At 48.0% G+C, this 27131-nt stretch overlaps 8 protein-coding genes across 8 annotated transcripts; all 8 read right to left on the minus strand.

The window, feature by feature from the left end:
- Positions 1 to 7444: 7444 nt before the first annotated feature.
- LOC118940448 (histone H3-like) lies at positions 7445 to 8186 on the minus strand. The gene has a single exon (XM_036949933.1). The coding sequence runs from the start codon at positions 7964 to 7966 to the stop codon at positions 7466 to 7468; it is 501 nt and encodes a 166-aa protein (XP_036805828.1). The 5' UTR covers positions 7967 to 8186; the 3' UTR covers positions 7445 to 7465.
- Positions 8187 to 8292: 106 nt separating this feature from the next.
- Positions 8293 to 22471, minus strand: LOC118940447 (histone H1-like). The gene is made up of 2 exons (XM_036949932.1): positions 21757 to 22471; positions 8293 to 9514 (listed from the first exon to the last, which is right to left on the minus strand). The coding sequence occupies exons 1-2, from the start codon at positions 22249 to 22251 to the stop codon at positions 9386 to 9388; spliced, it is 624 nt and encodes a 207-aa protein (XP_036805827.1). The 5' UTR covers positions 22252 to 22471; the 3' UTR covers positions 8293 to 9385.
- Positions 8353 to 8739, minus strand: LOC118940143 (histone H2A). Its single transcript, XM_036948406.1, has one exon. It carries the CDS (start codon positions 8737 to 8739, stop codon positions 8353 to 8355), a length of 387 nt encoding a protein of 128 aa, XP_036804301.1.
- Positions 11302 to 11789, minus strand: LOC118940455 (histone H2B). The gene has a single exon (XM_036949939.1). It carries the CDS (start codon positions 11724 to 11726, stop codon positions 11352 to 11354), a length of 375 nt encoding a protein of 124 aa, XP_036805834.1. The 5' UTR covers positions 11727 to 11789; the 3' UTR covers positions 11302 to 11351.
- LOC118940457 (histone H4) lies at positions 12257 to 12660 on the minus strand. The gene has a single exon (XM_036949941.1). It carries the CDS (start codon positions 12627 to 12629, stop codon positions 12318 to 12320), a length of 312 nt encoding a protein of 103 aa, XP_036805836.1. The 5' UTR covers positions 12630 to 12660; the 3' UTR covers positions 12257 to 12317.
- LOC118940449 (histone H3) lies at positions 19602 to 20166 on the minus strand. Its single transcript, XM_036949934.1, has one exon. The coding sequence runs from the start codon at positions 20126 to 20128 to the stop codon at positions 19718 to 19720; it is 411 nt and encodes a 136-aa protein (XP_036805829.1). The 5' UTR covers positions 20129 to 20166; the 3' UTR covers positions 19602 to 19717.
- A 1069-nt stretch (positions 22472 to 23540) lies between the features above and the next one.
- Positions 23541 to 24023, minus strand: LOC118940454 (histone H2B). The gene has a single exon (XM_036949938.1). It carries the CDS (start codon positions 23967 to 23969, stop codon positions 23595 to 23597), a length of 375 nt encoding a protein of 124 aa, XP_036805833.1. The 5' UTR covers positions 23970 to 24023; the 3' UTR covers positions 23541 to 23594.
- A 476-nt stretch (positions 24024 to 24499) lies between these two features.
- On the minus strand, positions 24500 to 24903 carry LOC118940458 (histone H4). Its single transcript, XM_036949942.1, has one exon. It carries the CDS (start codon positions 24870 to 24872, stop codon positions 24561 to 24563), a length of 312 nt encoding a protein of 103 aa, XP_036805837.1. The 5' UTR covers positions 24873 to 24903; the 3' UTR covers positions 24500 to 24560.
- Between the last annotated feature and the right edge of the window lie 2228 nt (positions 24904 to 27131).

Below are 27131 nucleotides of genomic sequence, written 5' to 3' on the forward strand. Positions count from 1 at the left end.
GAATGCCCTAAGGTTTTTATCAGAACGGTTAGTTTCGCCTTTTTGCTTTTCCCGACATTAATTCGTGGTGTTTTGTTTTAAAAATAGAGGTAAAAAATAAATAAAATAAAAAAAAAAATAAAAAAAAAATAAAAAAAATAAGAGGAGAAAAAGGAGGAATAAAAGAGGGATAAAAGGACTTCATTAAAATTGTAGCTCACAGCTGTGCATGGGGAGAGGGGTCAGGGTGCTAAGGAGTGCATTCACATGTATCTACACATTTTCACAAATATCTACACATTTTCATACACACTTATTTTTTTTATTTTTTTTTTCCTTTCTTTTTTCTTTTCTTTCTTTTTTTTCTTCCTCTCTTCTAGGTCAGCTTCAGCATTATGGACATGGGTGTATCTGTGGTCCATTTGGCCTGTCCTACGGCTTCCTTCAATGATGGGTTGTGAGTGGCTCTGTTGATGAACTTCTGGCCAATGACTGACTGTCTGTTGTTGATTGATGTCAGTCCAGATATGCTGTTAACGTAGTGGTTGCTGATGTATCTTGGTAGTCTGTAAGCCATTTTTGCTGCCATGTTTTGGACTATCTGTAGCCGATTCATCTGCTGCGGTGAAGCTGTTATCCAGGCTGGCAGGGCGTATTCAAAGAGGGGTCGGATGTAGCTGATGTAGACTTTCAGCACTGTCTGAGGTGAGGCTCCATATTTTCTTCCGCACAGCGTTTTTAGGTGGTTTAGTCTTTTTCGTCCCTCTCTCTCTATGTTCGCTATATGGGTTGTCCAGCGCATGTTCTTCTGGAAGGTGACTCCAAGGAATTTTGCTTCTTTTTCTACTTTTATTGTTTCACCGTAGAGTTTGAGATCTATGGGTTTCCTGGTTCTTTTCCCTGTGCTTTTTGTGAAGAGGACACATTGGGTCTTTTGTGGGTTCAATTTTACTCGCCACATGTTGGACCACGACTCGATCATTTCAATAGACTTCTGGAGTTTTTTTGCAGCAAGTTGAGGACATTTGGAGCTGGACCAGTAGCAGAGGTCATCGGCAAACTGTGAGACTTGACCTACGGTGGGTGGAGGGTAGTAGATATCTGATATGTAGAGTAGAAAAAGTAGCGGGCTTAGAACTGCCCCCTGTGGGACACCTGCCTCCGGGGTGAAAGGTGAGGATATTGCTGTGGAGACCTTCACTTTAATTGTACGGTTGTGGAGAAAGCTGGTGATGATGTTTCTGATGGAGAGCGGTAGTTTGAGATTGGAATCTGCGAGCCGGTAACACAGTCCATTGTGCCACATCTTGTCAAATGCTTTCTCTATGTCAAAGAAAACCGCCAGGGTAAGTTCTTTTTTCTTGAAGTTCCGAAGGATGTCCTCTGACAGTCTTAGAATGTTATCGGTGGTTGATCTTGCTTTCCTGAAGCCAGCTTGGTGGATTCCAAGGAGGCCCATTTCCTCGGTGTGGCCGCTCAGTCTTTGGGTGAGTACTCGCTCAAACAGCTTCCCGACATGACTGAGGAGGCTGATTGGTCTGTAGCTTGTGACGTTGTATGGGTCTTTGTCAGGTTTGTGGATCATCGTGACAACTGCAGATTTCCAGGGTAGGGGAAAGTAGCCTTCCGTGAGACATGCTGTGAAGAGGTTGGAAAGAAGGTGCAGGTATTCGTCAGGTGCTTGTTTGATGAGTGTGCTGTCAATGTTGTCTTCCCCTGGTGCTTTGTTTTTTGTTTTTTTCAGGTGGGTCTTGATTTCTTCAATGCTCACAGAGCGGGTGAGGGGATGGTCTACTGGTGTCGGATTTGAGGTGTACACTGTTTTCTGCATTTCTCTGTCGACGATGGTTTTCCAGTCTTTGTCAAAGAGAGGGTCGTCGGGACAAGAATGAACATTTTGTAGGTGGTTTCTGAATAATGTTGCTTTTGTTTTGTTGTCTTCGATGAGTTGGTTTTGAGACTTTAGCACAGGTATGATGTTATTGGTTTTGTCTCCGTTGATTGTTTTGATTTTTTGCCAGAAGGTCCGGGGGTTGGTGTCTGTATCTAGCTGGTGATAGAAGGCAGTCCACTGTTTCTGTTTGTGGAGGGTGAGTTGGTGTCTGATGTGATTTTGCAACCGATTAACTTCTGTTTTCAGGTTGGGTGCTCTTGTTCTAATAAAGTCTCTCCGGATCTTTCTTTTCTGCTTGATGAGACTGAGGATATGTGGTGGGAGTTGTTGTGGTGGTCTGGTGGTGGTAAGTGGGATGGTCTCTTCCCGGGCCTGGATGAGGATACTCCCTATTCTCTCCGCCAGCTGGTCCAGATCTTTGGGGTTCTGCGTTGTTGCTGCAATATTTGTTATCTTGTCTGTAATGCAATTTCTGTATTTTTCCCAGTCTGCTTTCTTGTAGTTGTATCTTTGCTTTTCAGGTGCTTGTTGGAGTTGGAGAGAGAACGTAATTTTCGGTGCTCGGTGCTCTTATTATCTGCGTTTGGTGGACCTGATTGAAGCCATTGGCACAGAAAGCGCGCGCTTTTGCCTGGCCTCTGCTGCAAAGGGGAGGGCGTTCGTTCTAGGGAACTATGGAGGAAGAAGAAATCAAAGCTACTTGCATGCGCGGGAAACACACTCAAATACTGAGCTATGTTGAACACAAGGCCCAACTGTGATGTCCCACTCTTCACATTGATTGGTGTTGTTCTTCTTGTTGTTGTTGTTGTTGCGCCTGATTCAACTCTTTCAATCAGCTGTGCCTCTCCAGGGCTTCAACAAAAATGCCTACTCTACCCCTGCCTGGAGTTGGGAAACACTGAACTAGTAGGATTCAACCCACTGCAGTTGCCAGTCACACCTAATAGAGATAGGCGTTAAAAACCTCAAATAGTGTCACAAGTACAAAGGAGAAACGAAGTGGCACAAACGGGAAACAAATACACAAGGAATGCCACAAATCCTAAGGGGTCCGTAATGTCACCTCAGCAGTCATGTAGCTCTTGAAGGCCATGTAATAACGTCATTCTTCTTTTTCTTCCCTAGACATGATCCAGGTGGCCATGGGACGGGTGGTGATACCTCTGCAAGCTGAAATGCAGTAAAACATTCCTCAGACACCCACCCAACACACACACAATAAAGGGATCATTTTCCTATGCGTACAGAGGTGATAGGGATGTGCAAATATTGTATGGTACTTTTTTCAAAAAACAATAACATAGCCTTATATTACGGAAATAGTGGTATGAGGTGGATCCTTTATAGGCCAGAGAGCCTCAGATGTTGCATTGAATGATCTCAACAGGTCATTTCAAAGGGGACAAATGAGGCCCAAGGGCACATACTGGCGATTGACCAATCGGTGCAGTTGATTCACATCTCAGATGTGACTAGGTATCATCTTACAACTTATTGTTGCCACAATTGTCTCTTACATGTACTTAGTGGCTGCCGGCCCTCGGTTTAGTACATCGAGCAACAGAGGTTGCCTTTTAGGAGAACGACTGACAAGCGTTCAACTAGCTGGGATGCAACTAGTGTCATCAAAGCACTTTGTCATAGCAAGTTAGAAGAAATAGGTTAAGGTTACGAAAAGGCTTAGGCTTACCCCAAATGCCACGTCCGTTCGTAGCTGTACTCCGTGTAGGCACAACAAGTCATCACACAGAGAGCACACTTGAAGCACAACTGCACTGCCTGGAAGGCCGCAACGGACTGAATTGGAATCCCTCAAACAGCACGCTAACTACATTCCGCTTTATGATGTCACAGTCAGCCCCTCGGAACACTGGTCCTCAACAATCTCAAACACCTTGGATACCCAAGCCAAACATTCTCGAATCACTCACATTCACAAATCAACCAGGGAGAAGAAGGCTGCCAGGAATTGAATGCTGAAAAGCTAACCTCCTTCACAGAGCAACATCATAGGACTGGGAGTTTGTGTTCAACAGCTTACTAAGCTTACTATTATCAAGGGCTTAGTTCCTCTATAGGCTGCAGTGCAGATACTTCACATGCAGAGTACAACAACAAATAACAGAGGGCCTGTTACCACACCCTATAGGCTAGGAGTTGAACTTGGACCACAATGACATTGGTAGTAATTAGCCTGCAGCATAAATGACAGCTCCCTAACGGGGACATAAAGTGGAAATGGAAGTGCGACACATAGAGGAAAAGTCCTAATCCTAATCAAATAGACACATTTATTTGTTTATTCTTTTTTTTATTTCACCTTTATTTAACCAGGTAGGCAAGTTGAGAACAAGTTCTCATTTACAATTGCGACCTGGCCAAGATAAAGCAAAGCACTTCGACACATACAACGACACAGACTTACACATGGAGTAAAACAAACATACAGTCAATAATACAGTATAAACAAGTCTATATACGATGTGAGCAAATGAGGTGAGATAAGGGAGGTAAAGGCAAAAAAAGGCCATGGTGGCAAAGTAAATACAATATAGCAAGTAAAACACCGGAATGGTACATTTGCAATGGAAGAAATGTGCAAAGTAGAAATAAAAATAATGGGGTGCAAAGGAGCAAAATAAATAAATTCATGAAATACAGTAGGGAAAGAGGTAGTTGTTTGGCCTAAATTATAGGTGGGCTATGTACAGGTGCAGTAATCTGTGAGCTGCTCTGACAGTTGGTGCTTAAAGCTAGTGAGGGAGATAAGTGTTTCCAGTTTCAGAGATTTTTGTAGTTCGTTCCAGTCATTGGCAGCAGAGAACTGGAAGGAGAGGCGGCCAAAGAAAGAATTGGTTTTGGGGGTGACTAGAGAGATATACATACACCTGTTTAGCAGATGTCGGAAATGCTTGTGTTACTAGCTCCAACAGCACAGTCAAGTCTAACAAGTAATATCTAACCATGTTCCAACATTCCACACAATACACCCAAATGCAATTGGAATACATCAATATATGGACGAGCAATGTCAGACCGTCCGTAGACTAACATACCTTACAATACAATACTTTATATATCCACATGACATGAGCTATGCAAACCACCTCCACGTTAGGAATGTGCCCAGTGATATCTAACAAAAACACACACCTCCGTGGAACCCACATGGCAAGACAGGAAGGAAGACATGCAGGAGTGCTCATGAAGAAGACCGGAATCATCTCCAATCAAGTGAACAATGTCAAAGGAATAGGGCAAGTCATATAGATAGGGAGGCATTTCACCGCCACCCGCTGGACCACAAGTCATTTTGCCAACACTGGCTCATCATTCAAAGCCACATAGGGAGGGATCTTAACACCACCTGCTGGATCAGAAGTGCCACTCACAATGGCCACACAGACCATTTCTCCCTCAACCTGATGCAATTGTCACAACAAGTATGTGCTCAAAATCAAACATTAACTACAACAGATCATCAAATAGGCAAACACATGCTCACGTAGAGTACCTCAAATTATACAGTTACTTTGTCACCAAACCTAATCTGTCATTCATCTACAAATACATGCTCTTCTAAAGCCACAATGCAATGTTCACATGGTACATTTCATTTCTTACAATCTATGTCACTATTACTTCATTTGACTGCTCTTAAATCATATTCACTTAACCCTTTTCTTCACCTGCTGATTTTCTGCTGCTTTTGTCTCTTGCAGATTTGGACGTCATGTGAATCTATGTTTCTCAAGTATCAAAAGAGAGAAAATGAAAAACGGAATGCTACTTTTCTCTCTAGCCTAGTGCACTCTTTATCTGTAAGCTCCCCTACTGGTGTAGGTAGCTCCAAAAAAAGGTACAGATGCCATAGAACCTGATCTCGACGACCACATTTTACACCAATGCACCCCGACAATCGGTTGGTGGTCGGGAATCAAGTGGATGATTCTGGGACCAATTACAGGATAGGGGTGAGGAGTGTACTGAACTGTGCCTATAGCATGTCAAAAATCCCTCCAACGGGAAATAGGCCTTGGCAAATGGCCAGGGGCGCTGTCCTTTTCAGCACCACGGAGCTCCCCTATTACCTGTCTCATGAGTGAAGATGCAACAGCAGACAATTCCTGCTCTTTTGTCCTGCAATGACACACTTTAGCCGTGTCATTGCTGCATTTAACTGGCAGCCTGTATTTAGGGCCTTTACTTTGTCGTATCATTTGGTCAAGGGGTTTCGATTCGTCAGCAAATCTTCTTTGAAAAATGAACTAAATCCCACATCAGAAGTCGACTTCAAATCACGCCAAAGACACACGACTCTACTCAACCGGAGTCAATAGTATCAAATATTCTGCACTGTGAAGGTGTCATGTGCTGAGCCATTTAGTTCCTATGAAGCCTATTTACGAAGCCAATGCAGCAATCACCACGTACCTGCCTGCATTGGTGATTGCTATTCTGTAATTGGTCAACTACTAATAGGGCAATCATCCCGGCAGCTTCGTAACAGCTGTTTTGCAAGCCCTTGACGATTACATCTATTGATTCCTGCTGTCCTGATACCTTTTCTCTTAAGGGATCTCGGATCTAGTCTAAAGGCCTATCAATGGGTATGGCATTGGAATATTCAATCGCACACTGAATTCATCCCACTAAATACATTCCTTTCATTTCTCCATTTATTCCACCATATCGAAACAACTTACCTATGCACGCACACAAACAAGCACAGAAGGGCGACTTAATAATATCACGTCTAATTTGGTGGCCTACAACATTTCCTGTACCTTCAACCACAACGTTGGTAACAATTTTTTTCGACCACCTTTCACTTGCGCCGGACAGAGATATATCATTTTACTTTCAATAGCTTAGTCAGTCGCATGAATTATGGGGTGCACACAGCTAACGTTGTAATGATCGGATCAAAACATGGATTTTTGGGGCCATCGAGGAATGTCACATGGCCCAGAAATCATTGAATGGCCATTTTCACAAAGGAATAGACAGACTCATTCCAAGAGCAATTGGAATCGAAAAAACACAACGTGCCCCACTTGGGGACCCGAGGACCGAGTTTGGGAAACGCTGGCCTGAAGATCAAATACCAATAGGGAGCCACTATGACGTGCTCACACGCTGACAGTACCCGCGTTTAACCACTAGATGGCCTCCGTGCTCCACGGTAAACTTTTCCCCTCTCATCAGCGGCACTGCAACATGGGACTTTCAAAGTCAGTTGTTCTTAGCTACATAGTGACCATTTTTGACACTTTTTGCCCTATATCATTACTATCACTCATTACTGCTAGTGTATTTTTCCCCTCTTCTACTCTAGGCATACATCTAATCACATATAGAGAGCGTTATTGAAACGACTCAAGTCAGTTAAGAACCAACTCTTATTTACAATCACGGCCGGTGGTGATACAGCCTGGAATCGAACCACGGTCTGTAGTGACTCGAGAACAGGGAACATACACGGTGGGAAAGGGGCGTGTACAAATGGAACAATTGTGCCTTTTTGACTGAAATATGGAGGTGGCTCTTAAAAGAGCCTTTGGGGGATTTTGGAGATCAGGTCATCGTTTATGCGCGCTCTCCGCGAATACGACGGGCCAGCTGGATGTCCTTGGGCATGATGGTCACCCTCTTGGCGTGGATGGCGCACAGGTTGGTGTCCTCGAACAGGCCGACCAGGTAAGCCTCGCTTGCCTCCTGCAGGGCCATCACTGCGGAACTCTGGAAGCGCAGGTCGGTCTTAAAGTCCTGGGCAATTTCTCGCACCAGGCGCTGGAAAGGCAGTTTGCGGATCAGCAGCTCAGTGGACTTCTGGTAACGACGGATCTCTCTAAGAGCCACGGTGCCGGGCCTGTAACGGTGAGGCTTCTTCACGCCGCCGGTGGCCGGGGCGCTCTTGCGCGCAGCCTTGGTGGCGAGCTGCTTCCTGGGTGCTTTGCCACCGGTGGATTTGCGAGCGGTTTGCTTGGTTCTGGCCATGGCGCTAGCTAGCTTCCTTCTTTCACAGTCGGAGTATAGCCTCAAAATGCCTATGTGAAGTTTATAAAGCCGGCAGCGGCGTCTGCTCATTGGTCACCATCTCCGCACCGCCCTGATTGGCCCGTTGCGGAGGCCTCCTCCGCCGCCCATTGGACGGGAGGCTCGGCCTCTCCGTGCCGCCCCAAAATGCAACCCCCACCCTCGCCGAGGCGCGCTTGGGTCTTTTGTTAGGGCCGCGAGCAACGTTACACTTTACGCGCAATAATGCTCTCATTCTAGCCTACTAGTTGTTATCCTTCATTTAGGCCTCATGTGGGCACTTGATACGGTGCCGTGTATATGTGTGTGTGTATCTAACACGCCAAATAATTGGCCAGGCATAGAAAGGACACTTTGCGCTTTTGTTGAGCTAGGTGGTTGGCTCTTAAAAGAGCCTTTGGGGGTTGAGTAGTCAAGTTGCAGCCGCACCAGCGATTTTACTTGGCTTTGACGGCCTTCTCAGTCTTCTTGGGGAGCAGCACTGCCTGGATGTTGGGCAGAACACCACCCTGAGCGATGGTCACGCCGCCAAGCAGTTTGTTCAGCTCCTCGTCGTTACGGACTGCCAGCTGCAGGTGACGGGGGATGATACGAGTCTTCTTGTTGTCACGCGCAGCGTTTCCGGCCAACTCCAGGATCTCAGCAGTCAGGTACTCGAGCACTGCGGCCAGGTACACTGGTGCGCCAGCGCCCACACGCTCGGCGTAGTTGCCTTTACGCAGCAGCCTGTGCACACGGCCCACGGGGAACTGGAGCCCGGCACGGGATGAACGTGTCTTTGCCTTCGCCCTGGCCTTGCCTCCGGTTTTGCCTCTTCCGCTCATATTGGTAGCTTCAGTATGTCACAGAAAGTCTGAATGAGCCGCTGGCCACCTCGAGAGCCTTACTTATACCTCGCCACAAAAGCCATCGATTGGCCACCGGACCGGTGTGGCCTTATCCAATTGGAGTGAGGGAGGGACAGACAGACAGGCAGTCAGCCCTAAGCCCGCCCCCACCCACCCGCCCGCAGGCAGGCAGGCAGGCAGCAGAGTGACGAGGGCTAGGCTACTCTGTTTCCCTCCGACTTTTGTGACTTTTTCACGTTGGCGGGAGCGCCAAAGTGACTACTCAAATCACTGAAACATGTATCAATCAATTCGAGAGTGGCTCATAATACCAATGGCTGCTGTCCAACCCACTATAGTATGTATGCTTCTTATTATCAGGATCAATGTGACATGCCAATTCTAACACATCACAACAATGTTGACTGGTGAGGGTGCTGCACTCTTGAGTGACAAATGTAAAGCCATTTAGCCACTCGAAAATGTGGTGCGTAAAAGTCATTCATTTCATTTCTTTTGCACCACGGGTAGGTAGGTGGAATGGAATGACATGCGCTTTTATGGAAAGAGGTGGGTGGCTCTTAAAAGAGCCTTTTGTGGTAACAACATGTGTCGAGTAGAAAGAACACTGTTTGTAATAGGTTTACTTCTTCTTGGGGGCTGCCTTCTTGGCCTTGGCCGCCTTGGGCTTGGCGGCTTTGGGCTTCGCTGCCTTGGTAGCCTTCTTGGGGCTCTTGGCCGCTTTCTTGGCCGCTGCGGCGGGCTTCTTCACCTTCTTTGGGCTCTTGGCGGCCTTTTTGGGTGTAGCGGGCTTCTTGGCCTTCTTGGGGGACTTCTTTGCGGCCACGGCCTTCTTGGCTGCTACCTTCTTGGGCTTCTTGGCGGCGGCGGGCTTCTTGGCGGCCACCTTCTTAGCTTTGGGGGCTGCGGCTTTCTTGGCGGGCTTCTTTGCCTCGACGGCCTTCTTGTTGAGCTTGAAGGAGCCGGAAGCACCGGTGCCCTTGGTCTGGACCAGGGTGCCCTTGGTGACGAGGCTCTTGACGGCGATCTTGACACGGGAGTTGTTCTTCTCCACGTCGTAGCCGCCTGCCGCCAGAGACTTCTTGAGCGCGGCCAGGGACACGCCGCTCCTCTCCTTGGAGGCGGACACCGCCTTGACGATGAGCTCGCCTACGCTGGGTCCTGCTTTCTTGGGCTTGGCTGCTGCCTTCTTCTTGGGTGCCTTGGCCGGCGCGGCGGCGGCGGGTGCTGGTGCGACTTCTGCCATGTCTGTCGTTCGGTCCGGTAAACACACACACTTACAACACTACGGTAGTCTGTGAGGAGGAGTACTTTGCTGTAGACGCTGCTCTGCGCTATTGAAGCTCCACACCGTGCAGGGGGCTGGCCTTAAACGCGACATGAGAACCATGTAGACTCAAGCCACCCAGCTCGGCTTCTCCGGGCTGGCCAAATGCTCTTTCACTTGTGTTTTCTGGTCGCCAATATCGGGCCAAAAGTCACCGACGGAGCCGTGTTTTTGGCCCAAAAGCGAACGGCCCAGCGAGCAGACTTGTGTCCGTTCAGAATAAAGTCATGTGGGCTGCAGAAGCCCCGTGCATTTTGCTGCGACTCGCTCAAAACCTCACCGTTCGACTGTCGGGTGGAGCGGTGCGCACTGCTTTTCCTGTGCTATTTGTCTCCTAAATGGCCTAAAAGTGCATCCGATTGCGAGCACCATTGATTGTGGAGTGAGCCGAGATGTCTGGCAAGGGAATCAAATGGTTTGGCGTCCCCTGATGTGCTCCTTGGTGTTTTAAAGGAGAGCTCTTTTGGGGACCTTAAAACACATGCACTTGTGAGGCCTGGCTGAGACTAGTTTCACGTTGTATTCGTCATGTGTCCAGGAGGCAAACGAAATAATACACTGTCCAACGACATGCTTACTTGCACTGTGTGTGTGTGTGTGTGTGATGTTTTATTAGTATGAGTTTATTAGTTGGATTTGGAGCCTGTGTGTTTTCTTGTGCTAGGTAGTCTCTCTCTCTGTCTGTGTGTCTCTTTCAAAAGCGTGTCAGAGAGAGAGAGAGAGAGAGAGAGAGATAGGCTTGTGGCCTTCTCGCAGTCCTTCCTCGCTTGACTCCGCAGCGTGACTCACTCGTGCCGGTCTTTGTGTCTGTGGGTCTTGGTGTCTGGCTGTGCGGCCGGCGCTATGGAGGCTGGCGCCCCATGTGCTTGTCCGCCCTGATATAGGCCTAGAGAGAGAGAGATTTGGAGCCTCTTCTTCTCTCTCCTCCTCCCTCTTGTACAGGTGTGTGAAACGGCTAGTTTCAATCGGTGACGTCACTTGCTCTGAGACTGTTGTTGATGATGTGTGCAGAGGGTCCCTGGTTCGGCCTAAAGTTATACTGTTACACAGGCTCCAGTCATCGGAGCACGAGTGGAATCCCACTCACTGTGTTATACTACCATGCACACATTCCTACCCTGTTCATGTCAGCATCATTTATTCCCTCTCCCCCCTTTTTGACATGTCCTCCACACACACATATGGATTTGCTTTTTTCACTGACAGGTTGGGTGGCTCTTAAAAGAGCCTTTGGGTTACTACAGCACTCCAAATGGGCTGTTTACTTGGAGCTGGTGTACTTGGTCACGGCCTTGGTGCCCTCGGACACTGCGTGCTTGGCCAGCTCCCCGGGGAGCAGCAGGCGCACTGCGGTCTGGATCTCCCTGGAGGTGATGGTGGAACGCTTGTTGTAGTGGGCCAGGCGAGACGACTCTCCGGCGATACGCTCGAAGATGTCGTTCACGAACGAGTTCATGATTCCCATGGCCTTGGAGGAGATGCCGGTATCGGGGTGGACCTGCTTCAGGACTTTGTACACGTAAATGGCGTAGCTCTCCTTCCTCGACTTTCGGCGTTTCTTGCCGCCTTTCCCTGCGGTCTTGGTGACGGCTTTCTTGGAGCCCTTCTTGGGCGCGGACTTTGCTGGCTCGGGCATGATGCTGATGTCTCGCTGCTTCTCACAAACGAATGAGGGGGTGGAGAGCCCTTTCCCTCTTATGAAGACGAAGCTAAGCTAATTCGCCGGCCGTGGACACACCCCTGCTTTCTCATAGGCGCCCCTGCCATTTGCCCAGTGGAGCTGAGCGCGCATAAGAGCCTTCCACTCAGAGGCTTGCTTCCCTAACAAAGACCATAGCCTATGCTCTGTCACTGGTGGGGAATGGTGTGTTTCCAAAAAAGTCCTACAATGGCCAGAAATAAGGCCCCCCTTTTTGGTACTTGGTGGGGATTTCCCAGCCGTGGTGCCTCAGTAATACGACTGTACGCAAAGCCTGCACTGAACATAGCCTCCTGTCACGAATACTCCCTCCCTGTCCACTCAAGAGTGGCTCATGGTTTAATACGACTGTACGCAAAGCCTGCACTGAACATAGCCTCCTGTCACGAATACTCCCTCCCTGTCCACTCAAGAGTGGCTCATGGTTTCCTACGATAATGGATTTGACCCTTTTGAAGCGGATGTGGGTGGCTCTTAAAAGAGCCTTTGGGTTCAAGTCGGGATGTTGACGTTCCGAGAAGAGTGCGTTTAACCGCCGAAACCGTACAGGGTGCGTCCCTGGCGTTTCAGAGCGTAGACCACGTCCATGGCCGTAACGGTCTTCCTCTTGGCGTGCTCGGTGTAGGTGACGGCGTCACGGATCACGTTCTCAAGGAACACCTTCAGGACACCGCGGGTCTCCTCGTAGATCAGCCCGGAGATACGCTTCACGCCGCCACGGCGAGCCAGACGGCGAATGGCGGGCTTGGTGATTCCCTGGATGTTATCGCGGAGAACCTTACGGTGACGCTTGGCGCCTCCTTTTCCGAGTCCCTTGCCGCCTTTACCTCTTCCAGACATCGTGTGTTCGCTAGCTGAGTTCAAGTGAATTAATGACGTAATTTTTTTTAATTTTTTTTTTAGTAGTAGACAATGGACCTGATCGGACAGCTCAGAGCCTCTGCTCTTTTCTGTCCATAAAAAACAATTGGATTAGTGGAAGAGGCAGGGCAGGCCAGGAACAAGGAAGAAGGGTGTGGTCAGCATGGCATCACCCGAGGCTGAATGCCCTAAGGTTTTTATCAGAACGGTTAGTTTCGCCTTTTTGCTTTTCCCGACATTAATTCGTGGTGTTTTGTTTTAAAAATAGAGGTAAAAAATAAATAAAAATAAATAAATAAAAATAAATAAATAAAAATAAAAAATTTTTTTTTAAAAATAAGAGGAGAAAAAGGAGGAATAAAAGAGGGATAAAAGGACTTCATTAAAATTGTAGCTCACAGCTGTGCATGGGGAGAGGGGTCAGGGTGCTAAGGAGTGCATTCACATGTATCTACACATTTTCACAAATATCTACACATTTTCATACACACTTATTTTTTGTATTTTTATTTATTTTATTTTTTTTTGTATTTTTTTCCTTTCTTTTTTCTTTTCTTTCTTTTTTTTCTTCCTCTCTTCTAGGTCAGCTTCAGCATTATGGACATGGGTGTATCTGTGGTCCATTTGGCCTGTCCTACGGCTTCCTTCAATGATGGGTTGTGAGTGGCTCTGTTGATGAACTTCTGGCCAATGACTGACTGTCTGTTGTTGATTGATGTCAGTCCAGATATGCTGTTAACGTAGTGGTTGCTGATGTATCTTGGTAGTCTGTAAGCCATTTTTGCTGCCATGTTTTGGACTATCTGTAGCCGATTCATCTGCTGCGGTGAAGCTGTTATCCAGGCTGGCAGGGCGTATTCAAAGAGGGGTCGGATGTAGCTGATGTAGACTTTCAGCACTGTCTGAGGTGAGGCTCCATATTTTCTTCCGCACAGCGTTTTTAGGTGGTTTAGTCTTTTTCGTCCCTCTCTCTCTATGTTCGCTATATGGGTTGTCCAGCGCATGTTCTTCTGGAAGGTGACTCCAAGGAATTTTGCTTCTTTTTCTACTTTTATTGTTTCACCGTAGAGTTTGAGATCTATGGGTTTCCTGGTTCTTTTCCCTGTGCTTTTTGTGAAGAGGACACATTGGGTCTTTTGTGGGTTCAATTTTACTCGCCACATGTTGGACCACGACTCGATCATTTCAATAGACTTCTGGAGTTTTTTTGCAGCAAGTTGAGGACATTTGGAGCTGGACCAGTAGCAGAGGTCATCGGCAAACTGTGAGACTTGACCTACGGTGGGTGGAGGGTAGTAGATATCTGATATGTAGAGTAGAAAAAGTAGCGGGCTTAGAACTGCCCCCTGTGGGACACCTGCCTCCGGGGTGAAAGGTGAGGATATTGCTGTGGAGACCTTCACTTTAATTGTACGGTTGTGGAGAAAGCTGGTGATGATGTTTCTGATGGAGAGCGGTAGTTTGAGATTGGAATCTGCGAGCCGGTAACACAGTCCATTGTGCCACATCTTGTCAAATGCTTTCTCTATGTCAAAGAAAACCGCCAGGGTAAGTTCTTTTTTCTTGAAGTTCCGAAGGATGTCCTCTGACAGTCTTAGAATGTTATCGGTGGTTGATCTTGCTTTCCTGAAGCCAGCTTGGTGGATTCCAAGGAGGCCCATTTCCTCGGTGTGGCCGCTCAGTCTTTGGGTGAGTACTCGCTCAAACAGCTTCCCGACATGACTGAGGAGGCTGATTGGTCTGTAGCTTGTGACGTTGTATGGGTCTTTGCCAGGTTTGTGGATCATCGTGACAACTGCAGATTTCCAGGGTAGGGGAAAGTAGCCTTCCGTGAGACATGCTGTGAAGAGGTTGGAAAGAAGGTGCAGGTATTCGTCAGGTGCTTGTTTGATGAGTGTGCTGTCAATGTTGTCTTCCCCTGGTGCTTTGTTTTTTGTTTTTTTCAGGTGGGTCTTGATTTCTTCAATGCTCACAGAGCGGGTGAGGGGATGGTCTACTGGTGTCGGATTTGAGGTATTGACGTAATTTTCGGTGCTCGGTGCTCTTATTATCTGCGTTTGGTGGACCTGATTGAAGCCAGTGGCACAGAAAGCGCGCGCTTTTGCCTGGCCTCTGCTGCAAAGGGGAGGGCGTTCGTTCTAGGGAACTATGGAGGAAGAAGAAATCAAAGCTACTTGCATGCGCGGGAAACACACTCAAATACTGAGCTATGTTGAACACAAGGCCCAACTGTGATGTCCCACTCTTCACATTGATTGGTGTTGTTCTTCTTGTTGTTGTTGTTGTTGTTGCGCCTGATTCAACTCTTTCAATCAGCTGTGCCTCTCCAGGGCTTCAACAAAAATGCCTACTCTACCCCTGCCTGGAGTTGGGAAACACTGAACTAGTAGGATTCAACCCACTGCAGTTGCCAGTCACACCTAATAGAGATAGGCGTTAAAAACCTCAAATAGTGTCACAAGTACAAAGGAGAAACGAAGTGGCACAAACGGGAAACAAATACACAAGGAATGCCACAAATCCTAAGGGGTCCGTAATGTCACCTCAGCAGTCATGTAGCTCTTGAAGGCCATGTAATAACGTCATTCTTCTTTTTCTTCCCTAGACATGATCCAGGTGGCCATGGGACGGGTGGTGATACCTCTGCAAGCTGAAATGCAGTAAAACATTCCTCAGACACCCACCCAACACACACACAATAAAGGGATCATTTTCCTATGCGTACAGAGGTGATAGGGATGTGCAAATATTGTATGGTACTTTTTTCAAAAAACAATAACATAGCCTTATATTACGGAAATAGTGGTATGAGGTGGATCCTTTATAGGCCAGAGAGCCTCAGATGTTGCATTGAATGATCTCAACAGGTCATTTTAAAGGGGACAAATGAGGCCCAAGGGCACATACTGGCGATTGACCAATCGGTGCAGTTGATTCACATCTCAGATGTGACTAGGTATCATCTTACAACTTATTGTTGCCACAATTGTCTCTTACATGTACTTAGTGGCTGCCGGCCCTCGGTTTAGTACATCGAGCAACAGAGGTTGCCTTTTAGGAGAACGACTGACAAGCGTTCAACTAGCTGGGATGCAACTAGTGTCATCAAAGCACTTTGTCATAGCAAGTTAGAAGAAATAGGTTAAGGTTACGAAAAGGCTTAGGCTTACCCCAAATGCCACGTCCGTTCGTAGCTGTACTCCGTGTAGGCACAACAAGTCATCACACAGAGAGCACACTTGAAGCACAACTGCACTGCCTGGAAGGCCGCAACGGACTGAATTGGAATCCCTCAAACAGCACGCTAACTACATTCCGCTTTATGATGTCACAGTCAGCCCCTCGGAACACTGGTCCTCAACAATCTCAAACACCTTGGATACCCAAGCCAAACATTCTCGAATCACTCACATTCACAAATCAACCAGGGAGAAGAAGGCTGCCAGGAATTGAATGCTGAAAAGCTAACCTCCTTCACAGAGCAACATCATAGGACTGGGAGTTTGTGTTCAACAGCTTACGTTCCCCTATTATCAAGGGCTTAGTTCCTCTATAGGCTGCAGTGCAGATACTTCACATGCAGAGTACAACAACAAATAAAAGAGGGCCTGTTACCACACCCTATAGGCTAGGAGTTGAACTTGGACCACAATGACATTGGTAGTAATTAGCCTGCAGCATAAATGACAGCTCCCTAACGGGGACATAAAGTGGAAATGGAAGTGCGACACATAGAGGAAAAGTCCTAATCCTAATCAAATAGACACATTTATTTGTTTATTCTTTTTTTTATTTCACCTTTATTTAACCAGGTAGGCAAGTTGAGAACAAGTTCTCATTTACAATTGCGACCTGGCCAAGATAAAGCAAAGCACTTCGACACATACAACGACACAGACTTACACATGGAGTAAAACAAACATACAGTCAATAATACAGTATAAACAAGTCTATATACGATGTGAGCAAATGAGGTGAGATAAGGGAGGTAAAGGCAAAAAAAGGCCATGGTGGCAAAGTAAATACAATATAGCAAGTAAAACACCGGAATGGTACATTTGCAATGGAAGAAATGTGCAAAGTAGAAATAAAAATAATGGGGTGCAAAGGAGCAAAATAAATAAATTCATTAAATACAGTAGGGAAAGAGGTAGTTGTTTGGCCTAAATTATAGGTGGGCTATGTACAGGTGCAGTAATCTGTGAGCTGCTCTGACAGTTGGTGCTTAAAGCTAGTGAGGGAGATAAGTGTTTCCAGTTTCAGAGATTTTTGTAGTTCGTTCCAGTCATTGGCAGCAGAGAACTGGAAGGAGAGGCGGCCAAAGAAAGAATTGGTTTTGGGGGTGACTAGAGAGATATACATACACCTGTTTAGCAGATGTCGGAAATGCTTGTGTTACTAGCTCCAACAGCACAGTCAAGTCTAACAAGTAATATCTAACCATGTTCCAACATTCCACACAATACACCCAAATGCAATTGGAATACATCAATATATGGACGAGCAATGTCAGACCGTCCGTAGACTAACATACCTTACAATACAATACTTTATATATCCACATGACATGAGCTATGCAAACCACCTCCACGTTAGGAATGTGCCCAGTGATATCTAACAAAAACACACACCTCCGTGGAACCCACATGGCAAGACAGGAAGGAAGACATGCAGGAGTGCTCATGAAGAAGACCGGAATCATCTCCAATCAAGTGAACAATGTCAAAGGAATAGGGCAAGTCATATAGATAGGGAGGCATTTCACCGCCACCCGCTGGACCACAAGTCATTTTGCCAACACTGGCTCATCATTCAAAGCCACATAGGGAGGGATCTTAACACCACCTGCTGGATCAGAAGTGCCACTCACAATGGCCACACAGACCATTTCTCCCTCAACCTGATGCAATTGTCACAACAAGTATGTGCTCAAAATCAAACATTAACTACAACAGATCATCAAATAGGCAAACACATGCTCATGTAGAGTACCTCAAATTATACAGTTACTTTGTCACCAAACCTAATCTGTCATTCATCTACAAATACATGCTCTTCTAAAGCCACAATGCAATGTTCACATGGTACATTTCATTTCTTACAATCTATGTCACTATTACTTCATTTGACTGCTCTTAAATCATATTCACTTAACCCTTTTCTTCACCTGCTGATTTTCTGCTGCTTTTGTCTCTTGCAGATTTGGACGTCATGTGAATCTATGTTTCTCAAGTATCAAAAGAGAGAAAATGAAAAACGGAATGCTACTTTTCTCTCTAGCCTAGTGCACTCTTTATCTGTAAGCTCCCCTACTGGTGTAGGTAGCTCCAAAAAAAGGTACAGATGCCATAGAACCTGATCTCGACGACCACATTTTACACCAATGCACCCACGACAATCGGTTGGTGGTCGGGAATCAAGTGGATGATTCTGGGACCAATTACAGGATAGGGGTGAGGGGTGTACTGAACTGTGCCTATAGCATGTCAAAAATCCCTCCAACGGGAAATAGGCCTTGGCAAATGGCCAGGGGCGCTGTCCTTTTCAGCACCACGGAGCTCCCCTATTACCTGTCTCATGAGTGAAGATGCAACAGCAGACAATTCCTGCTCTTTTGTCCTGCAATGACACACTTTAGCCGTGTCATTGCTGCATTTAACTGGCAGCCTGTATTTAGGGCCTTTACTTTGTCGTATCATTTGGTCAAGGGGTTTCGATTCGTCAGCAAATCTTCTTTGAAAAATGAACTAAATCCCACATCAGAAGTCGACTTCAAATCACGCCAAAGACACACGACTCTACTCAACCGGAGTCAATAGTATCAAATATTCTGCACTGTGAAGGTGTCATGTGCTGAGCCATTTAGTTCCTATGAAGCCTATTTACGAAGCCAATGCAGCAATCACCACGTACCTGCCTGCATTGGTGATTGCTATTCTGTAATTGGTCAACTACTAATAGGGCAATCATCCCGGCAGCTTCGTAACAGCTGTTTTGCAAGCCCTTGACGATTACATCTATTGATTCCTGCTGTCCTGATACCTTTTCTCTTAAGGGATCTCGGATCTAGTCTAAAGGCCTATCAATGGGTATGGCATTGGAATATTCAATCGCACACTGAATTCATCCCACTAAATACATTCCTTTCATTTCTCCATTTATTCCACCATATCGAAACAACTTACCTATGCACGCACACAAACAAGCACAGAAGGGCGACTTAATAATATCACGTCTAATTTGGTGGCCTACAACATTTCCTGTACCTTCAACCACAACGTTGGTAACAATTTTTTTCGACCACCTTTCACTTGCGCCGGACAGAGATATATCATTTTACTTTCAATAGCTTAGTCAGTCGCATGAATTATGGGGTGCACACAGCTAACGTTGTAATGATCGGATCAAAACATGGATTTTTGGGGCCATCGAGGAATGTCACATGGCCCAGAAATCATTGAATGGCCATTTTCACAAAGGAATAGACAGACTCATTCCAAGAGCAATTGGAATCGAAAAAACACAACGTGCCCCACTTGGGGACCCGAGGACCGAGTTTGGGAAACGCTGGCCTGAAGATCAAATACCAATAGGGAGCCACTATGACGTGCTCACACGCTGACAGTACCCGCGTTTAACCACTAGATGGCCTCCGTGCTCCACGGTAAACTTTTCCCCTCTCATCAGCGGCACTGCAACATGGGACTTTCAAAGTCAGTTGTTCTTAGCTACATAGTGACCATTTGACACTTTTTGCCCCAATATCATTACTATCACTCATTACTGCTAGTGTATTTTTCCCCTCTTCTACTCTAGGCATACATCTAATCACATATAGAGAGCGTTATTGAAACGACTCAAGTCAGTTAAGAACCAACTCTTATTTACAATCACGGCCGGTGGTGATACAGCCTGGAATCGAACCACGGTCTGTAGTGACTCGAGAACAGGGAACATACACGGTGGGAAAGGGGCGTGTACAAATGGAACAATTGTGCCTTTTTGACTGAAATATGGAGGTGGCTCTTAAAAGAGCCTTTGGGGGATTTTGGAGATCAGGTCATCGTTTATGCGCGCTCTCCGCGAATACGACGGGCCAGCTGGATGTCCTTGGGCATGATGGTCACCCTCTTGGCGTGGATGGCGCACAGGTTGGTGTCCTCGAACAGGCCGACCAGGTAAGCCTCGCTTGCCTCCTGCAGGGCCATCACTGCGGAACTCTGGAAGCGCAGGTCGGTCTTAAAGTCCTGGGCAATTTCTCGCACCAGGCGCTGGAAAGGCAGTTTGCGGATCAGCAGCTCAGTGGACTTCTGGTAACGACGGATCTCTCTAAGAGCCACGGTGCCGGGCCTGTAACGGTGAGGCTTCTTCACGCCGCCGGTGGCCGGGGCGCTCTTGCGCGCAGCCTTGGTGGCGAGCTGCTTCCTGGGTGCTTTGCCACCGGTGGATTTGCGAGCGGTTTGCTTGGTTCTGGCCATGGCGCTAGCTAGCTAGCTTCCTTCTTTCACAGTCGGAGTATAGCCTCAAAATGCCTATGTGAAGTTTATAAAGCCGGCAGCGGCGTCTGCTCATTGGTCACCATCTCCGCACCGCCCTGATTGGCCCGTTGCGGAGGCCTCCTCCGCCGCCCATTGGACGGGAGGCTCGGCCTCTCCGTGCCGCCCCAAAATGCAACCCCCACCCTCGCCGAGGCGCGCTTGGGTCTTTTGTTAGGGCCGCGAGCAACGTTACACTTGACGCGCAATAATGCTCTCATTCTAGCCTACTAGTTGTTATCCTTCATTTAGGCCTCATGTGGGCACTTGATACGGTGCCGTCTATATGTGTGTGTATCTAACACGCCAAATAATTGGCCAGGCATAGAAAGGACACTTTGCGCTTTTGTTGAGCTAGGTGGTTGGCTCTTAAAAGAGCCTTTGGGGGTTGAGTAGTCAAGTTGCAGCCGCACCAGCGATTTTACTTGGCTTTGACGGCCTTCTCAGTCTTCTTGGGGAGCAGCACTGCCTGGATGTTGGGCAGAACACCACCCTGAGCGATGGTCACGCCGCCAAGCAGTTTGTTCAGCTCCTCGTCGTTACGGACTGCCAGCTGCAGGTGACGGGGGATGATACGAGTCTTCTTGTTGTCACGCGCAGCGTTTCCGGCCAACTCCAGGATCTCAGCAGTCAGGTACTCGAGCACTGCGGCCAGGTACACTGGTGCGCCAGCGCCCACACGCTCGGCGTAGTTGCCTTTACGCAGCAGCCTGTGCACACGGCCCACGGGGAACTGGAGCCCGGCACGGGATGAACGTGTCTTTGCCTTCGCCCTGGCCTTGCCTCCGGTTTTGCCTCTTCCGCTCATATTGGTAGCTTCAGTATGTCACAGAAAGTCTGAATGAGCCGCTGGCCACCTCGAGAGCCTTACTTATACCTCGCCACAAAAGCCATCGATTGGCCACCGGACCGGTGTGGCCTTATCCAATTGGAGTGAGGGAGGGACAGACAGACAGGCAGTCAGCCCTAAGCCCGCCCCCACCCACCCGCCCGCAGGCAGGCAGGCAGGCAGCAGAGTGACGAGGGCTAGGCTACTCTGTTTCCCTCCGACTTTTGTGACTTTTTCACGTTGGCGGGAGCGCCAAAGTGACTACTCAAATCACTGAAACATGTATCAATCAATTCGAGAGTGGCTCATAATACCAATGGCTGCTGTCCAACCCACTATAGTATGTATGCTTCTTATTATCAGGATCAATGTGACATGCCAATTCTAACACATCACAACAATGTTGACTGGTGAGGGTGCTGCACTCTTGAGTGACAAATGTAAAGTCATTTAGCCACTCGAAAATGTGGTGCGTAAAAGTCATTCATTTCATTTCTTTTGCACCACGGGTAGGTAGGTGGAATGGAATGACATGCGCTTTTATGGAAAGAGGTGGGTGGCTCTTAAAAGAGCCTTTTGTGGTAACAACATGTGTCGAGTAGAAAGAACACTGTTTGTAATAGGTTTACTTCTTCTTGGGGGCTGCCTTCTTGGCCTTGGCCGCCTTGGGCTTGGCGGCTTTGGGCTTCGCTGCCTTGGTAGCCTTCTTGGGGCTCTTGGCCGCTGCGGCGGGCTTCTTCACCTTCTTTGGGCTCTTGGCGGCCTTTTTGGGTGTAGCGGGCTTCTTGGCCTTCTTGGGGGACTTCTTTGCGGCCACGGCCTTCTTGGCTGCTACCTTCTTGGGCTTCTTGGCGGCGGCGGGCTTCTTGGCGGCCACCTTCTTAGCTTTGGGGGCTGCGGCTTTCTTGGCGGGCTTCTTTGCCTCGACGGCCTTCTTGTTGAGCTTGAAGGAGCCGGAAGCACCGGTGCCCTTGGTCTGGACCAGGGTGCCCTTAGTGACGAGGCTCTTGACGGCGATCTTGACACAGGAGTTGTTCTTCTCCACGTCGTAGCCGCCTGCCGCCAGAGACTTCTTGAGCGCGGCCAGGGACACGCCGCTCCTCTCCTTGGAGGCGGACACCGCCTTGACGATGAGCTCGCCTACGCTGGGTCCCGCTTTCTTGGGCTTGGCTGCTGCCTTCTTCTTGGGTGCCTTGGCCGGCGCGGCGGCGGCGGGTGCTGGTGCGACTTCTGCCATGTCTGTCGTTCGGTCCGGTAAACACACACACTTACAACACTACGGTAGTCTGTGAGGAGGAGTACTTTGCTGTAGACGCTGCTCTGCGCTATTGAAGCTCCACACCGTGCAGGGGGCTGGCCTTAAACGCGACATGAGAACCATGTAGACTCAAGCCACCCAGCTCGGCTTCTCCGGGCTGGCCAAATGCTCTTTCACTTGTGTTTTCTGGTCGCCAATATCGGGCCAAAAGTCACCGACGGAGCCGTGTTTTTGGCCCAAAAGCGAACGGCCCAGCGAGCAGACTTGTGTCCGTTCAGAATAAAGTCATGTGGGCTGCAGAAGCCCTGTGCATTTTGCTGCGACTCGCTCAAAACCTCACAGTTCGACTGTCGGGTGGAGCGGTGCGCACTGCTTTTCCTGTGCTATTTGTCTCCTAAATGGCCTAAAAGTGCATCCGATTGCGAGCACCATTGATTGTGGAGTGAGCCGAGATGTCTGGCAAGGGAATCAAATGGTTTGGCGTCCCCTGATGTGCTCCTTGGTGTTTTAAAGGAGAGCTCTTTTGGGGACCTTAAAACACATGCACTTGTGAGGCCTGGCTGAGACTAGTTTCACGTTGTATTCGTCATGTGTCCAGGAGGCAAACGAAATAATACACTGTCCAACGACATGCTTACTTGCACTGTGTGTGTGATGTTTTATTAGTATGAGTTTATTAGTTGGATTTGGAGCCTGTGTGTTTTCTTGTGCTAGGTAGTCTCTCTCTCTGTCTGTGTGTCTCTTTCAAAAGCGTGTCAGAGAGAGAGAGAGAGAGATAGGCTTGTGGCCTTCTCGCAGTCCTTCCTCGCTTGACTCCGCAGCGTGACTCACTCGTGCCGGTCTTTGTGTCTTTGGGTCTTGGTGTCTGGCTGTGCGGCCGGCGCTATGGAGGCTGGCGCCCCATGTGCTTGTCCGCCCTGATATAGGCCTAGAGAGAGAGAGATTTGGAGCCTCTTCTTCTCTTTCCTCCTCCCTCTTGTACAGGTGTGTGTAAGGGATGTGAAACGGCTAGTTTCAATCGGTGACGTCACTTGCTCTGAGACTGTTGTTGATGATGTGTGCAGAGGGTCCCTGGTTCGGCCTAAAGTTATACTGTTACACAGGCTCCAGTCATCGGAGCACGAGTGGAATCCCACTCACTGTGTTATACTGCCATGCACACATTCCTACCCTGTTCATGTCAGCATCATTTATTCCCTCTCCCCCCTTTTTGACATGTCCTCCACACACACACACACACATATGGATTTGCTTTTTTCACTGACAGGTTGGGTGGCTCTTAAAAGAGCCTTTGGGTTACTACAGCACTCCAAATGGGCTGTTTACTTGGAGCTGGTGTACTTGGTCACGGCCTTGGTGCCCTCGGACACTGCGTGCTTGGCCAGCTCTCCGGGGAGCAGCAGGCGCACTGCGGTCTGGATCTCCCTGGAGGTGATGGTGGAACGCTTGTTGTAGTGGGCCAGGCGAGACGACTCTCCGGCGATACGCTCGAAGATGTCGTTCACGAACGAGTTCATGATTCCCATGGCCTTGGAGGAGATGCCGGTATCGGGGTGGACCTGCTTCAGGACTTTGTACACGTAAATGGCGTAGCTCTCCTTCCTCGACTTTCGGCGTTTCTTGCCGCCTTTCCCTGCGGTCTTGGTGACGGCTTTCTTGGAGCCCTTCTTGGGCGCGGACTTTGCTGGCTCGGGCATGATGCTGATGTCTCGCTGCTTCTCACAAACGAATGAGGGGGTGGAGAGCCCTTTCCCTCTTATGAAGACGAAGCTAAGCTAATTCGCCGGCCGTGGACACACCCCTGCTTTCTCATAGGCGCCCCTGCCATTTGCCCAGTGGAGCTGAGCGCGCATAAGAGCCTTCCACTCAGAGGCTTGCTTCCCTAACAAAGACCATAGCCTATGCTCTGTCACTGGTGGGGAATGGTGTGTTTCCAAAAAAGTCCTACAATGGCCAGAAATAAGGCCCCCCTTTTTGGTACTTGGTGGGGATTTCCCAGCCGTGGTGCCTCAGTAATACGACTGTACGCAAAGCCTGCACTGAACATAGCCTCCTGTCACGAATACTCCCTCCCTGTCCACTCAAGAGTGGCTCATGGTTTAATACGACTGTACGCAAAGCCTGCACTGAACATAGCCTCCTGTCACGAATACTCCCTCCCTGTCCACTCAAGAGTGGCTCATGGTTTCCTACGATAATGGATTTGACCCTTTTGAAGCGGATGTGGGTGGCTCTTAAAAGAGCCTTTGGGTTCAAGTCGGGATGTTGACGTTCCGAGAAGAGTGCGTTTAACCGCCGAAACCGTACAGGGTGCGTCCCTGGCGTTTCAGAGCGTAGACCACGTCCATGGCCGTAACGGTCTTCCTCTTGGCGTGCTCGGTGTAGGTGACGGCGTCACGGATCACGTTCTCAAGGAACACCTTCAGGACACCGCGGGTCTCCTCGTAGATCAGCCCGGAGATACGCTTCACGCCGCCACGGCGAGCCAGACGGCGAATGGCGGGCTTGGTGATTCCCTGGATGTTATCGCGGAGAACCTTACGGTGACGCTTGGCGCCTCCTTTTCCGAGTCCCTTGCCGCCTTTACCTCTTCCAGACATCGTGTGTTCGCTAGCTGAGTTCAAGTGAATTAATGACGTAATTTTAGTAGTAGACAATGGACCTGATCGGACAGCTCAGAGCCTCTGCTCTTTTCTGTCCATAAGAAACAATTGGATTAGTGGAAGAGGCAGGGCAGGCCAGGAACAAGGAAGAAGGGTGTGGTCAGCATGGCATCACCCGAGGCTGAATGCCCTAAGGTTTTTATCAGAACGGTTAGTTTCGCCTTTTTGCTTTTCCCGACATTAATTCGTGGTGTTTTGTTTTAAAAATAGAGGTAAAAAATTAATAAAAATAAAAAAATAAAAATAAAAAAAATATAAAAAATAAGAGGAGAAAAAGGAGGAATAAAAGAGGGATAAAAGGACTTCATTAAAATTGTAGCTCACAGCTGTGCATGGGGAGAGGGGTCAGGGTGCTAAGGAGTGCATTCACATGTATCTACACATTTTCACAAATATCTACACATTTTCATACACACTTATTTTTTTTTATATTTTTTTTCCTTTCTTTTTTCTTTTCTTTCTTTTTTTTCTTCCTCTCTTCTAGGTCAGCTTCAGCATTATGGACATGGGTGTATCTGTGGTCCATTTGGCCTGTCCTACGGCTTCCTTCAATGATGGGTTGTGAGTGGCTCTGTTGATGAACTTCTGGCCAATGACTGACTGTCTGTTGTTGATTGATGTCAGTCCAGATATGCTGTTAACGTAGTGGTTGCTGATGTATCTTGGTAGTCTGTAAGCCATTTTTGCTGCCATGTTTTGGACTATCTGTAGCCGATTCATCTGCTGCGGTGAAGCTGTTATCCAGGCTGGCAGGGCGTATTCAAAGAGGGGTCGGATGTAGCTGATGTAGACTTTCAGCACTGTCTGAGGTGAGGCTCCATATTTTCTTCCGCACAGCGTTTTTAGGTGGTTTAGTCTTTTTCGTCCCTCTCTCTCTATGTTCGCTATATGGGTTGTCCAGCGCATGTTCTTCTGGAAGGTGACTCCAAGGAATTTTGCTTCTTTTTCTACTTTTATTGTTTCACCGTAGAGTTTGAGATCTATGGGTTTCCTGGTTCTTTTCCCTGTGCTTTTTGTGAAGAGGACACATTGGGTCTTTTGTGGGTTCAATTTTACTCGCCACATGTTGGACCACGACTCGATCATTTCAATAGACTTCTGGAGTTTTTTTGCAGCAAGTTGAGGACATTTGGAGCTGGACCAGTAGCAGAGGTCATCGGCAAACTGTGAGACTTGACCTACGGTGGGTGGAGGGTAGTAGATATCTGATATGTAGAGTAGAAAAAGTAGCGGGCTTAGAACTGCCCCCTGTGGGACACCTGCCTCCGGGGTGAAAGGTGAGGATATTGCTGTGGAGACCTTCACTTTAATTGTACGGTTGTGGAGAAAGCTGGTGATGATGTTTCTGATGGAGAGCGGTAGTTTGAGATTGGAATCTGCGAGCCGGTAACACAGTCCATTGTGCCACATCTTGTCAAATGCTTTCTCTATGTCAAAGAAAACCGCCAGGGTAAGTTCTTTTTTCTTGAAGTTCCGAAGGATGTCCTCTGACAGTCTTAGAATGTTATCGGTGGTTGATCTTGCTTTCCTGAAGCCAGCTTGGTGGATTCCAAGGAGGCCCATTTCCTCGGTGTGGCCGCTCAGTCTTTGGGTGAGTACTCGCTCAAACAGCTTCCCGACATGACTGAGGAGGCTGATTGGTCTGTAGCTTGTGACGTTGTATGGGTCTTTGTCAGGTTTGTGGATCATCGTGACAACTGCAGATTTCCAGGGTAGGGGAAAGTAGCCTTCCGTGAGACATGCTGTGAAGAGGTTGGAAAGAAGGTGCAGGTATTCGTCAGGTGCTTGTTTGATGAGTGTGCTGTCAATGTTGTCTTCCCCTGGTGCTTTGTTTTTTGTTTTTTTCAGGTGGGTCTTGATTTCTTCAATGCTCACAGAGCGGGTGAGGGGATGGTCTACTGGTGTCGGATTTGAGGTGTACACTGTTTTCTGCATTTCTCTGTCGACGATGGTTTTCCAGTCTTTGTCAAAGAGAGGGTCGTCGGGACAAGAATGAACATTTTGTAGGTGGTTTCTGAATAATGTTGCTTTTGTTTTGTTGTCTTCGATGAGTTGGTTTTGAGACTTTAGCACAGGTATGATGTTATTGGTTTTGTCTCCGTTGATTGTTTTGATTTTTTGCCAGAAGGTCCGGGGGTTGGTGTCTGTATCTAGCTGGTGATAGAAGGCAGTCCACTGTTTCTGTTTGTGGAGGGT

The sequence above is a fragment of the Oncorhynchus mykiss genome, chromosome 17 (assembly GCF_013265735.2).
Source record: "Oncorhynchus mykiss isolate Arlee chromosome 17, USDA_OmykA_1.1, whole genome shotgun sequence".
Lineage (NCBI taxonomy): Eukaryota > Metazoa > Chordata > Actinopteri > Salmoniformes > Salmonidae > Oncorhynchus > Oncorhynchus mykiss.

What these genes read in the sequence shown, in the direction of transcription:
- LOC118940448 (XM_036949933.1), bottom strand. Translation starts at nt 7,966, where the DNA reads ATGAGCAGACGCCGCTGCCGGCTTTATAAACTTCACATAGGCATTTTG.
- LOC118940458 (XM_036949942.1), bottom strand. Translation starts at nt 24,872, where the DNA reads ATGTCTGGAAGAGGTAAAGGCGGCAAGGGACTCGGAAAAGGAGGCGCC.
- LOC118940454 (XM_036949938.1), bottom strand. Translation starts at nt 23,969, where the DNA reads ATGCCCGAGCCAGCAAAGTCCGCGCCCAAGAAGGGCTCCAAGAAAGCC.
- LOC118940447 (XM_036949932.1), bottom strand. Translation starts at nt 22,251, where the DNA reads ATGGCAGAAGTCGCACCAGCACCCGCCGCCGCCGCGCCGGCCAAGGCA. An exon ending in CCGCCAAGAGCCCAAAGAAG is followed by an intron (nt 9,515 to 21,756) that starts GTGAAGAAGCCC and finishes AGCCCAAAGAAG; the next exon opens with GTGAAGAAGCCCGCCGCAGC.
- LOC118940449 (XM_036949934.1), bottom strand. Translation starts at nt 20,128, where the DNA reads ATGGCCAGAACCAAGCAAACCGCTCGCAAATCCACCGGTGGCAAAGCA.
- LOC118940143 (XM_036948406.1), bottom strand. Translation starts at nt 8,739, where the DNA reads ATGAGCGGAAGAGGCAAAACCGGAGGCAAGGCCAGGGCGAAGGCAAAG.
- LOC118940457 (XM_036949941.1), bottom strand. Translation starts at nt 12,629, where the DNA reads ATGTCTGGAAGAGGTAAAGGCGGCAAGGGACTCGGAAAAGGAGGCGCC.
- LOC118940455 (XM_036949939.1), bottom strand. Translation starts at nt 11,726, where the DNA reads ATGCCCGAGCCAGCAAAGTCCGCGCCCAAGAAGGGCTCCAAGAAAGCC.